Consider the following 12,570-nt stretch of genomic DNA (forward strand, 5'->3'; position numbering starts at 1 on the left):
GAGCAGAAACACTGATTCAGAAAGAATGGGGAAAGAAATTGATCATGTCTTTTAAAAGGAACTTCCTTGGTGCTTGAATTTAAGAAAATGATCGACAACATAAATTTGGATGACTGGCCAGGGATTTGAATCACTGTCTCCCCAAATTTATGTCCAGTGTCTTCCCACTCTGAAACCTTGCTCATTGAATTGGGATATGAGGTTGCCATACAAGTGCCCATGGCCATGCTGTGGGTTTGTGTTTTATATTGTCATATCAAAGAGGAAGGATATAATGTCACATTTGTAAATGATGAAGCAATTTGGGGAAAAGCAATAGCTTAGCAGATGTTCAAGTATGAGCATGTTGCATCAACAGCTGGCACAAATTGGAGCCTGGTTGTGTTGGGGTAGTAACAGTGGAGGGACAATTTAGTGGTTAGTATGTTTAATGTAGAAAGACATGCTGTGACAGTGGGCTGGAGGATTCCATCAGTTAGGACAGAAATCCATTCAGTGGGAGCTACAGTGGACCATTTGGGACGGTTAAATGTATGTTTTCCTGAAACTTTCCAACAGATTTCCATAGTCTCCTGGCCTCAGGATCAAACGTGGATCCTTGCCTGCTCTTATTATCCAGATACAATTCATGACTTCCCTTCACAGTTTCAGCTCTGTCAGAAACTCGCTCCTTCATTTATTCTGAATGCAGAACACTTATATATTGATGGTGGGGGAAATGAAGGATTCAGCAGAAAAGTTCCAAAGTTAGTCTGGGAATTGGGCAGGAATTGGAAGTCATGCTGGACTTCTGCAGTCGAATCATTGGGGCATGACGTGTAGGTGGTGCCAGGCATTTAGCAGAGGGGATATATTTTGAGACTGTATATCACTGCATTTCACTGCATGTGAAAGAGTGTGTAGAAGGAGTCTATCAATGTGGTGAGTAGAAAAGAATGGTCTACTGTGATGTAGTAGTGTTGTATTTGGAGTGTGTGGTGCTGAAACTTTGGAGAAAGAGTGGTTTCTACAAAGTAAGTTGACAACTGTGTTTCGGGTTTATTTGCAATCTGAGTTCTGTAGGATGTTTCTGGTGACATTCCACGTAAAACATTGTTAAGACTCACTCTTTTGGCTATGACAGAGAAGGATCTTTGCCACATATTTCAGTGGTCTTGATAGGTGATATTATTCCGAGGCAGCAGTTACTAGACATTATGTTGGAAATACTATTAAGATGGTGTTCAGAATACAACAGTTATTGGAGAGGAAGGAGTTCAGTCTGTAAGATGGGGTATAGAAATGATGTTGTTGTTGTTGTTGTTGTTGTGGTCTTCAGTCCTGAGACTCCATGCTACTCTATCCTGTGTAAGCTTCTTCATGTCCCAGTATCTACTGCAACCTACATCCTTCTGAATCTGTTTGGTGTATTCATCTCTTGGTCTCCCTCTACAATTTTTACCCTCAACGCTGCCCTCCAGTACTAAATTGGTGATCCCTTGTTGCCTCAGAACATGTCCCACCAACCGATCCCTTATTCTAGTCAAGTTGTGCCACAAGCTTCTCCTCTTCCCAATCCTATTAAACACCTCCTCATTAGTTATGTGATCTACCTATCTAATATTTAGCTTTCTTCTGTAGCACCACATTTCAAAAGCTTCTATTCTCTTCTTGTCTAAACTATTTATCGTCCATGTTTCACTTCCATACATGGCTACACTCCATACAAATACTTTCAGAAACAAAAATCTGAAGCTGTTTTATGGAAACTACCTTGTAGAGGAAGCATACATACGTGGCTTAGAAACATCTATATCTCAGTATTTATTTCTGTGGATTTTAGTTGATGAAGGATAGGGGTTAGTGGATTCAAGAAGCTTGAAGATATTTGCAGCTGCCCAATCAATATACTTTGTATATTGCTGCATGTGCTTTACAGCAGTAAATTAATATTTTACCACTAATAAGAACAACAACATTATTAGTGTGATACCTATAATACCCCTCAGTTATCACATATTTCACACATTAATTACTTGTTTTAAATGCGAACATTTTTGGTTCACCTTTACCTTGACTGTCAAAGGAAATATCAAGTTCACCATTACTAGGCACTACTTCTTTCCACAATGCGTTCCAGAGATTTAAACCTCCATCATCAGGCTTATCTACGAAGTGTCATGGTGTATGTGGTGGTCCACAACAGGGAGAGGACCGTGTGACCACTGGAGACAGTGCCACAGGTTACTTCAAAGTCGTAACACAACATATAAATTCCATAGTAATCCACACAAATCCACATGATGATGGAGATTACCTCTGAAACCTGTTGTGGAAATAAATACATTGTAACTCATGACAGTAAACGTGTTGTTTCATTCATTAATGATTTATCCTAAACTGTTTCTACTAGAGTCCATCGGTCCATTATAATGCATTTCTATAAGTTTTTAATTTGACTTACTTTGTGTATAGTAATGAAATGGAATTCCCATTGTTGCAGCAACAATAATTCATCTGCTCTTTTATACAAATTAGTAAATTTGATAGGGATTTCCTATCATATTTTTACCATCAGTTAGGTGTCTTCGTAATACAGTAAAGTGGTTTTGGTTGACAATTTGTTGTCAAAGCCAATATAATGATGAAGATGCATCTAGTAGTACATGGTTGTTTGTTACTTTGGACATTCCTTTTAGGATCTGGCAAGTACTGAAGCAGGCAGCTCAAGTGCACCTGTTACAGTCAATGCACACCGTGGTGCATTAGCGTGCTTGGCACTTAATCAACAAGGTACATTAATTGCCACTGCATCAGAGAAGGGCACGCTCATTCGTGTGTGGGACACTGTGCGTCGAACTCTTGCAGTGGAACTGCGGCGTGGTTCTGATCCGGCAACCCTGTATTGGTAAGGAATATTTTGTGTTACGTAAGTTTTTCTGTATGTATTGTCTAAGTAGTATAAAGTTTAATGATATTATTGAATACATAGGTTGGCTTTTTCCATCTCCTGTACCAGATGTATTCAAAAAAATGTTGAAGCTTCTTGTTTCCTTCATAAATCGAAGGGAGGAGACTTTCTTGAGTGGAGATGTGGTGGGAGACATTCGTGCACAGTTGCGAATTTATTTCTGTTGATGGAAAGCATTAGCAACTGACAACCAGCATATGAATGAGAACGTATAGTGAGCATTCATCTGATTCCAGTAACTTGTAAAATGATGGAAAAAATTGAGCAGCAGTAAAATGATGGAAAAAACTGAGCAGGATACTGCATCAAATTTTGCGCAATGTTTGGTGATGCCTAAGTAGAAAATATTTGCAAGGTTTCATGGATGATGCCTTGAGCAGACCACTGGTAAAGAAGTGGTACAACCACATCAATGGTGGCTGCACATTTGTAGACAGTAAACTGTCTTCAGGCATGCACTCAACAAGCGTAAATGATTGGTGATTGCATAAGTACAGACTTTGATCATGGTAGAAAATCATATAACAGTAAGAGAACTTGTGAATCAGATGAGACTAAGCATCGGATCAGTATACTCAGTTTTGACCGAAAAATTATGCACGAGATGAGGATACGTGAAATTCATACTGAGACTGCTGGTAAGAGAGCAGAAGCAATGCAATTTGTAAATTGCACAGAACATGCTGGACAATGCAAGCAATAACCCCCAACTTTCTGAACTCCATGTTCATAGGCAATTAGACATATGTTTATGGGTACAACCCAGAAACCAAGTTTCAGTCTTCATGTGGAAACATTTGAAATCCCCATGACAAAGAAAAGCACGGCATGTCCACAGCAGTGTAGAGGTTATGTTGACCATTTTATTCGTCTCTCGTGGGTGATGCATCACAAGTACATGCCACAAGGCCAAACTGCCCCAAAGCAATACTGCCAGTAGGTACTTCATTGCCTTCATGGTGCTTTGCACTGCAAACAACTGTATCTGTGAGCAGTAAGAACTTAGCAGTACCATCACGATAATGTGTCCCCCCATTCTGCATTTCTGATTCAGACTTTCCTAGCCAGACACAACATTCTTTTGGTTAGTCAGGCTCACTATGCATTGATATGATTCCATATGACTTTTGACTCTTTTCCTAAACTGAAAATGCCCCAGTAATGAATATGATTTGAGTCAAGAGAAGAATGCAACAGTGTGGGTGACCACCATTTCAGAAGGTGTGTTCTGGAGGTGATTCAACAAAGGCGGGAGCACTGGAAGAATTTAGTGCATTAGTAAGGAGACTACTTTTTAGGGGATTAGTGTTCTGTAGCATGCAACAACTGAAGAGCAACACTTTCTTGACATGCCTCATATTGTTTCTGTTTTTACTCTCTGGTGTGTGATAATTTTTCCCAGTTCATATTTGATATAATTCACATTATGGTGGCAGTGGTGGTGGCAGTGCTTGCACTTTCTTTTAGTAACACATTACTTAAGAGTATCAAACAAGACTCAGAGAAGCACAAATTATTGATATTTAGTCATGTAATTGTGTTATTGTTTATCTACAGGTACAATATTGTGGCAGTCATTAATACAATTACATTATTTCAATAGGGTATGCATTACTATTCAGACTTGAATGCCACATTTTAGGGGAAGAGACCCATATATTTATTTCCTGGGCTGTATCCTTTTTCAGCCCCATTGTTTAATTTGTTAACCTGAGTATGTCCTCAGAATCTGTCTCCCCAGTGAGTTTAATGTTTTTCACACTGAGCTTTATTCGATTCTGAATACTGCGTATCTGATGAGACGTGATCAGGGGTAAAAATTTGTCGATCACATAAAGTATTAGTAAAGGCACTAAAAAATCAGGTTTGAGTAACACAAAAAAAAAAATATGAATTGCATGTATTTGTCTGTTATGAAAACAAAATTAAGCACTATGATTTTGTTAATATTGATCTGGTTAATGAAAACCTAATTGCTAATGAATCTGACTTTTTTTCCATTGACAGATTGACAAACATGACTTATGTTTTTAGTGTATTGCATTTGTTTTATGTGCTCTGCCATGTAACTTTCATCATATAGCTTACTTGAATTACTTGTTGCAGCATCAACTTTAGCCGTGATTCAGAATTTCTGTGTTGTTCAAGCGACAAAGGAACGATCCATATATTTGCCTTGAAGGACACCCATCTCAACCGGCGCTCAACGTAAGAACGTTTTCTCTTCTTTCCACCTGCTGTTCAATGTCCTCCCAAGTTCTTTTTCTTGTGTCAGTTATAGCATGAGTTTTAGTGGTGGACAGTATTATTGATTACAATACTTTATTCTAAATTAGTGTCATTACCTGATGGCATGGGATGGAGTGTGATGGGTTTATAGAGAACAGTACCAGTACTAGGAATAATTTTGCATTAAACTAAATGATATCCATTTGAAGATTCTTAATTTTCTAATCTCGTGTCACAAATTTCTGGTAATTCTATAATTGGAACTTTGGGAAGGACACATGAATCTAACCATCATAGTTTTCATTTTTCTTCTTTTGTTTAAGATAGGGAGAGAAAATAATGAAAATAATAATATTTTCAAGCACCTGACATTCACTGCAAATTGTTGCTCTGTATAATCATCAAATAGGAGATTATGTATAGTTATTTTCTACTGTGTGTAAATTCTTAATGGAAAAAAGAGGTAGTAAATAAAAATAAATAGTTTTGTGCTTAAACTATATAAAAAAAACAAAGGCAGGCAATATCTGATGTACAAAAGTATGATGGCCATAGGCACAGGTCATAAAATCCCATTAACTTTTCAGTTTTTTCTTTTCTTAAACCCACAAATGAAAGTACAGTTCAGAAAATGTTAATTATAAGCAGTGTACACATCACAATAACATGATCCTTGCAAAGTGATAAATTAAATTTGGAGCAGGAAAACATTACATAAGTGCTTAGTTACTTACATGCTTGAATCGGAAGTGGTGCAGATTGTTAGTCATATTTGAATATTATGTAAGTTTGTTGCAGAAGTCCTGTGGCGATTCTTTAAATTTTTTTCATATTCTTATTGTGTTGTGAGAATTTTGCTTGGTAAAACGTCTTGACCCAAGTCTTTTTTTTTTTTTTTTTTTCCTAAATAACTTAATTTATTCACGCAAACTGAATGCAGCAGCACTCCAACTGACAGATTCACTGAGTCACTGTGGTCACAACTGCACTCCTCTTTGTAAATTTAGCAAAGCTTAGTGCATTTCTAATGATAAAAACTAGAATGAAAAAGGGAAAGTCAAGTCAACCATTTACGTATAGCGGATTGATACGTTGAATACAGTGATACATAACAGTGTTCACACTAACATTCAAATAATAGCTCTTTTTCCAGCAGTAGTACACTCATTCTCTCTCTCTCTCTCTCTCTCTCTCTCTCTCTCTCTCTCTCTCTCTCTCTCTCACACACACACACACACACACACACACACACACACACACACACACACACGAATACAACTGCTATCTGAGACCACTCAAGATGTGCACACTCGCGTATGTGTGCTAGCGCAAACGCACACACACGTGTGTGTGTGTGTGTGTGTGTGCGTGCGTGTGTGCGCGTGTGCGCGCGCGCGTGCGCGTGCGATGTACTGGCTAACCAGAGGAAGGCCAAAAGCTAGTGTAATTTTCTGACTTTTTGAAAGTATCTCTATACAACCCATCATTCACCTAGAGATGCAAGTTTTCCTGCCCTCTGTTTTCATTATTCTCATCTCGGAATTTCCATAATCGTAACATTAAGTTCATTTTACAAGGGAAACTCCCCATTGCACCCCCTCAGATTTCGTGGTAAGTTGGCCCAGTGGATAGCGCATCAAAAACTGAATGCAGATCACACATGAAAAGGGGAAGACCGTGTACTGAACTGTGAAAAAGGGGGGGGGGGGGCGCAAAATAGAAACAGTGAACAGTCCAAGAACAAGAAGTGCAATAAAGAGCAGCCTGAAACAGCAATGGTGTCGTGGGTAAGTGGTGATGGTTTTGGACTGTCAGCTATGCGAGCCATGTTCAAAACTCCCTCATACTATTTATTTACGAACTATCCATCTGATCATTGAAATGTTTGTTATCTTTCTGTAGTCTTGACAGTTGTCATACTACACATTGGTTATAGAACATGAGTTGCGGTAAGAATACGTTACCGTCGCAAGTAAGTGTGATGAATAGTGAGAGCAGGCAAGATACCACATAGATGTCTCACAGTAATGAAAACAACAAATAAACAGATGTGAACTATGTTACGGCAAAGGAAACCAACAGTCAAGACTTTCAAAACAGAACACAACTTCAAAAACATAAAAAATATGTTTTGAGAGAGCACAGAGAAACTGTGAGAGTGTGAAACTGTTGCATTCATTTGTTGCAGCTTATGTGACAAACTATTATGTTTTCATCATTTCCTTGGGAGTCATCACATTCGCATTCATACGAACACCTATATCGGGCAAGGAGACATATCTCACTCACTTACCAGTCTTACAAATTAAGTACATCGGCAAGAGATTCCTATCATATGATGCATGCACTGTCACTAATTCTGTGTATGACACACCAGAAGTATTTTCCAGTAGAGGATTCGGTTGACTTTTTCGCCTTATCATCAAACATTTGCAGTTCCCATTCAAAAGCTACTTCCTTTCTGTTGCTAATAGAGTAGTTGTGTAAAATCAACTGTCATTATAGGACCCTACCGTAAACATCACTGTTGCAAAGGGGCAATACACCTTGAGAGACAGAGACAAATTTGAATAAAGTGTACAGCAAAAAAAAAAGAGGCACATTGCAGGTCACAATGCCATTTCTCTTCCCGGCTGCTCTATATTGCTCTTCTTATTCTTGGATAGTTCACTGTTTCTATTTTGCTGCTCCTTCCCCCCCCCCCCCTCCCCCCCCCCCGCCCCCCCCCACCCCCCCACTTACAGTTCAGTATACCTTCATCCAGTTTCCATGCTTGATCTGTATTCAGTTTTTTGGCAGGCTGTTCACTGGGCCCTCTTACCACTAAATCTGAGGGGAGTTTCCCTCATTAGTACCCATAATTAAAATTAATTTATTTTTATGTGCAAACTAGCTAAAAAACGAGCATTGCCCAAGTATTCATTTTGCCAATTTAGAACAAAAACGAGAAATGAGCTTTGTTTTCAGTGTGATATTCTGGACAACTTCTGTGTGCTAGGCGCAGCTACTTTGCATTTCTATAAAGCGATTTTGTAAACATCTCTACAGGTATTTGCACTTAGCAGTTGAAAGCTGTCAGAAGTACTGCCAGGTGTCAGTGATTTCCTTAAGTTGACTCGACTGCGGGAGTATCCTAGTAATAAAAAATAAATGTATTAGAACTTCATGTCTGATGTGGCATTTTTTTCATGGATCTTAGTGTTTAAGATGTCATATGTCTTGAACTGCGTGGCATACAATGATATAATGGTGTACATATATGTAATGGTGTATGTGGGTAATGTCTGCAAAAGTTTTGCGAATAGAGTTAGTAGCAAAGAAATAATAAATTTAAATGTCATGCACAATCAACAGTTATTCACACATCTCAGTGGTCCTTACATTCTCTCTCTTGAATTGTGTGTGCTACCATGATATAATTTTGTGTCATGCATGCTGTGACAGTTTTTCACATGTCTCATTGTTTATGATGTTATATCTTCTGAACTATGGTGTGTAGGTGTTTCTTACCTCACAGTGATTGTTGCCTGACAGTGAGGGATATGTGTACCAAATATGGTTGAAATTTATCCAGTGGTTTAGGAGATGTGTAACATACATACATACATACGTATGTGTGTTTATTTTTACAACATATGTGGATTTGAACTGTACACCAAGAGGAAGTCCCGCAATTCAGTTGATACAAACTTTGTAGAGCATTACCTTTTTCATATTGTTGTCTATTTTATTTGCTTTCACTTGAGACGTTGTCTTTAAGGGGGGACGTTGATGAAAAACACACACTATTTCAAAAATGCACCAAATCCACAGTTTTGGAGATATGGCAATGAAATTTTGTACCACCCTTTACATGAAAGTAACACATGTACATATAAAATCCTCGAATTTTCATAATTTTTTAATTATAATTCCACAAGTACAATTTTAAATTCATGCAAATTCCAATCACTTTGCCCCATATCTCAGCTTGGAATCAGAATTTCAAAATTCTTGAGACAGTGCTTATTAGGTTTGCAGAAATATGTGTACAAAATTTCATAATTCTAGCATTCATAGAATCTGAGGAAAAGGTACATAAACTTTAAATTGCATTTCCTGAAAAGTTCATTTTTTAAAGTTCAACCCAACTTTTTTCCTTATGTCACTTCCTCAGAAGGCACCACATTTGTACTCTGGGTCATCTTTCCCTTCAATGCTTCTCTTTTGGTTTCTTGTCGTCTGTCTTCTTTCCTTTACCAGGTCTTCAACTGACTTTTCAGCTGCAGAGGCGTGTTGCAAATCTATTTTTCTCAGGATGTCTTGAGTAAAATTTCCTATCTTGAAGCCCTCTCTTTCTAATGCCTTCATCCTCCCAACGTTCCATCATTAACTACAATAAGTGCACCATAAGTTGTAATTCTGACAACTGGAGCAGATGCAAATGTGTTTTTAGGGCATCGTTTCCATATGAGTGAATTTAGACACTTTTGGATGTTGAGTTTTACCACACACACACTTTTTGAGAAGTGCAGGATCGGCCAAAGATGATCTATAAAACCAAAGAGTATGTGTCACGGCATTTTAGATATTCCACACACATTTGGTTGAAAGTACTACCCAGCATTGTTGTTCGCTGAGCTGGTAGTGAACTGCTACTTCAAAAGTTGGGCGTGGCAGGGAGGCCGCATCACACTTTTAATTAATTTTCAGGCACTTCGGATGCAATTTCAACATTGAAACTTTGGGAACTTATTGTCCATGAGTTGTACTAACAAATAAAAAATAAATCAAAAATTGGCATTTTTGGTCAATTTCCCTTAAGGAAGTGTTGGTTCGTAGTTTGATATATTTGACAACAATGAGTAATTACAATAAATGAAAACTCCTGACATAAGAGAGCCGATACCAATGCATTGGGATGTTGGAATAGCTTGCTATCTTGAGCTGGAAGTTTGTTGCCAAAGTGGTAGCTAAATTGACATTTACATCTGGACTCTCCAAGCCTAAGCATGGTGGGCAGTTGCAAGTACATGCTGCACTGGTATTATTTGTCTCCATTTTATGTTCCATTCACAGCAGCAGAAAACAGTCTTCACTACCTTTCGAGCTCTGGTTCTTTTTGTGATAGAAAGTACACACATTCACACACTCAATCATTGCCCCTGCCCCCCACAGACACACACAAAAGCACATTATCATGGCTATGGTGTCTTTTTTGCAGCCTGATGTTTGCAAGTACTGCCTCATACACAGCATTTATTCACCATAGTGTCAATGTAAAGCATCGTGAGGTAGTGAAAGAGATGTACAGTTACTCACATTTCGACAGCAGTCCACTTGCAGTAAAGTGCTGTTATCCTATTTCTAATCTACTTTCTAACTATGGGCCATTTGATTTGATGTCACAGTGATGTTGCAAAACGGTTGGCTGGTCTTGTTTTCTTGGAAATGTTTGCTGGGCAGACAACCTGAATGTAGGTATAAATAATTTTTTCGAAGGAAGTCTCAGAAGCTGAACATTTCAAAAAATTAACTTAAAGTTTGCTTTCTGAGCTGAAGAAAGAAACCACGTGTATTTGCAGATTTTAAGAAGAAGAGGAGAATTCCATAAATATGCGAAACTTCCACATGCACTTGATCCATATGCCAAGGAGTTGGGATTTGATGTGGCATAAGCATGGACCAGGATATTACATAGAATGGATGCATGGTGGAATACTATTTTCAGAATGATATTTTTCATTTCAGGGCTTGATAAAATATAGTTCAAGAAGTCCTGAGAATGGACAGAATCAGGTGCATGTGCAGATATATCACAGAAGAAACTATATAATATTTCCAAGAGGCAGGACCCAGTTTTCTTCAGGTGCAACTGTGACTAGCAGTTGTTGCTCACCAATTTATTCACTGTTTTGCTTGAAAAGTGTAGGCACCAAGAGATGAAACTATAATATCATCATAGAAGACATTAACATTCAGATCCCCTGTCTGAGAATTGAGTCATGGATCTCCGATGTGTGGCATGGGAAGATACAGCTGTAAGCCATTGACCCTAGCTATTCACACAGGTGAGGTGTTGATGCTTGGCTTAGATGTCCTGGCTTCGATTTCCCATCAGTGTTATCTCACTGAATATACACTCCTGGAAATTGAAATAAGAACACCGTGAATTCATTGTCCCACGAAGGGGAAACTTTATTGACACATTCCTGGGGTCAGATACATCACATGATCACACTGACAGAACCACAGGCACATAGACACAGGCAACAGAGCATGCACAATGTCGGCACTAGTACAGTGTATATCCACCTTTCGCAGCAATGCAGGCTGCTATTCTCCCATGGAGACGATCGTAGAGATGTTGGATGTAGTCCTGTGGAACGGCTTGCCATGCTATTTCCACCTGGCGCCTCAGTTGGACCAGCGTTCGTGCTGGACGTGCAGACCGCGTGAGACGACGCTTCATCCAGTCCCAAACATGCTCAATGAGGGACAGATCCGGAGATCTTGCTGGCCAGGGTAATTGACTTACACCTTCTAGAGCACGTTGGGTGGCACGGGATATATGCGGACGTGCATTGTCCTGTTGGAACAGCTAGTTCCCTTGCCGGTCTAGGAATGGTAGAACGATGGGTTCGATGACGGTTTGGATGTACCGTGCACTATTCAGTGTCCCCTCGACGATCAGCAGAGGTGTACGGCCAGTGTTGGAGATCGCTCCCCACACCATGATGCCGGGTGTTGGCCCTGTGTGCCTCGGTCGTATGCAGTCCTGATTGTGGCGCTCACCTGCACGGCGCCAAACACGCATACGACCATCATTGGCACCAAGGCAGAAGCGACTCTCATCACTGAAGACGACACGTCTCCATTCGTCCCTCCATTCACGCCTGTCGCGACACCACTGGAGGCGGGCTGCACGATGTTGGGGCGTGAGCGGAAGACGGCCTAACGGTGTGCGGGACCGTAGCCCAGTTTCATGGAGACGGTTGCGAATGGTCCTCGCCGATACCCCAGGAGCAACAGTGTCCCTAATTTGCTGGGAAGTGGCGGTGCGGTCCCCTACGGCACTGCGTAGGATCCTACGGTCTTGGCGTGCATCCGTGCGTCGCTGCTGTCCGGTCCCAGGACGACGGGCACGTGCACCTTCCGCCGACCACTGGCGACAACATCGATGTACTGTGGAGACCTCACGTCCCAAGTGTTGAGCAATTCGGCGGTACCTCCACCCGGCCTCCCGCATGCCCACTATACGCCCTCGCTCAAAGTCCGTCAACTGCACATACGGTTCACGTCCACGCTGTCGCGGCATGCTACCAGTGTTAAAGACTGCGATGGAGCTCCGTATGCCACGGCAAACTGGCTGACACTGACGGCGGCGGTGCACAAATGCTGCGCAGCTAGCG

At 40.2% G+C, this 12,570-nt stretch overlaps 1 protein-coding gene across 1 annotated transcript in view; it reads left to right on the plus strand.

The window, feature by feature from the left end:
* LOC126281169 (WD repeat domain phosphoinositide-interacting protein 4-like) overlaps positions 1-12,570 on the plus strand; it is a 39,295-nt gene that overhangs the window by 6,074 nt on the left and 20,651 nt on the right. The window contains exons 5-6 of the mRNA XM_049979848.1: positions 2,679-2,887; positions 5,057-5,158. Of these exons, the coding sequence (XP_049835805.1) occupies positions 2,679-2,887; positions 5,057-5,158 (311 nt within the window). The remainder of the gene's footprint in view (positions 1-2,678; positions 2,888-5,056; positions 5,159-12,570) is intronic.

Source organism: Schistocerca gregaria, chromosome 7, assembly GCF_023897955.1.
Source record: "Schistocerca gregaria isolate iqSchGreg1 chromosome 7, iqSchGreg1.2, whole genome shotgun sequence".
Taxonomy (NCBI): Eukaryota; Metazoa; Arthropoda; class Insecta; order Orthoptera; family Acrididae; genus Schistocerca; species Schistocerca gregaria.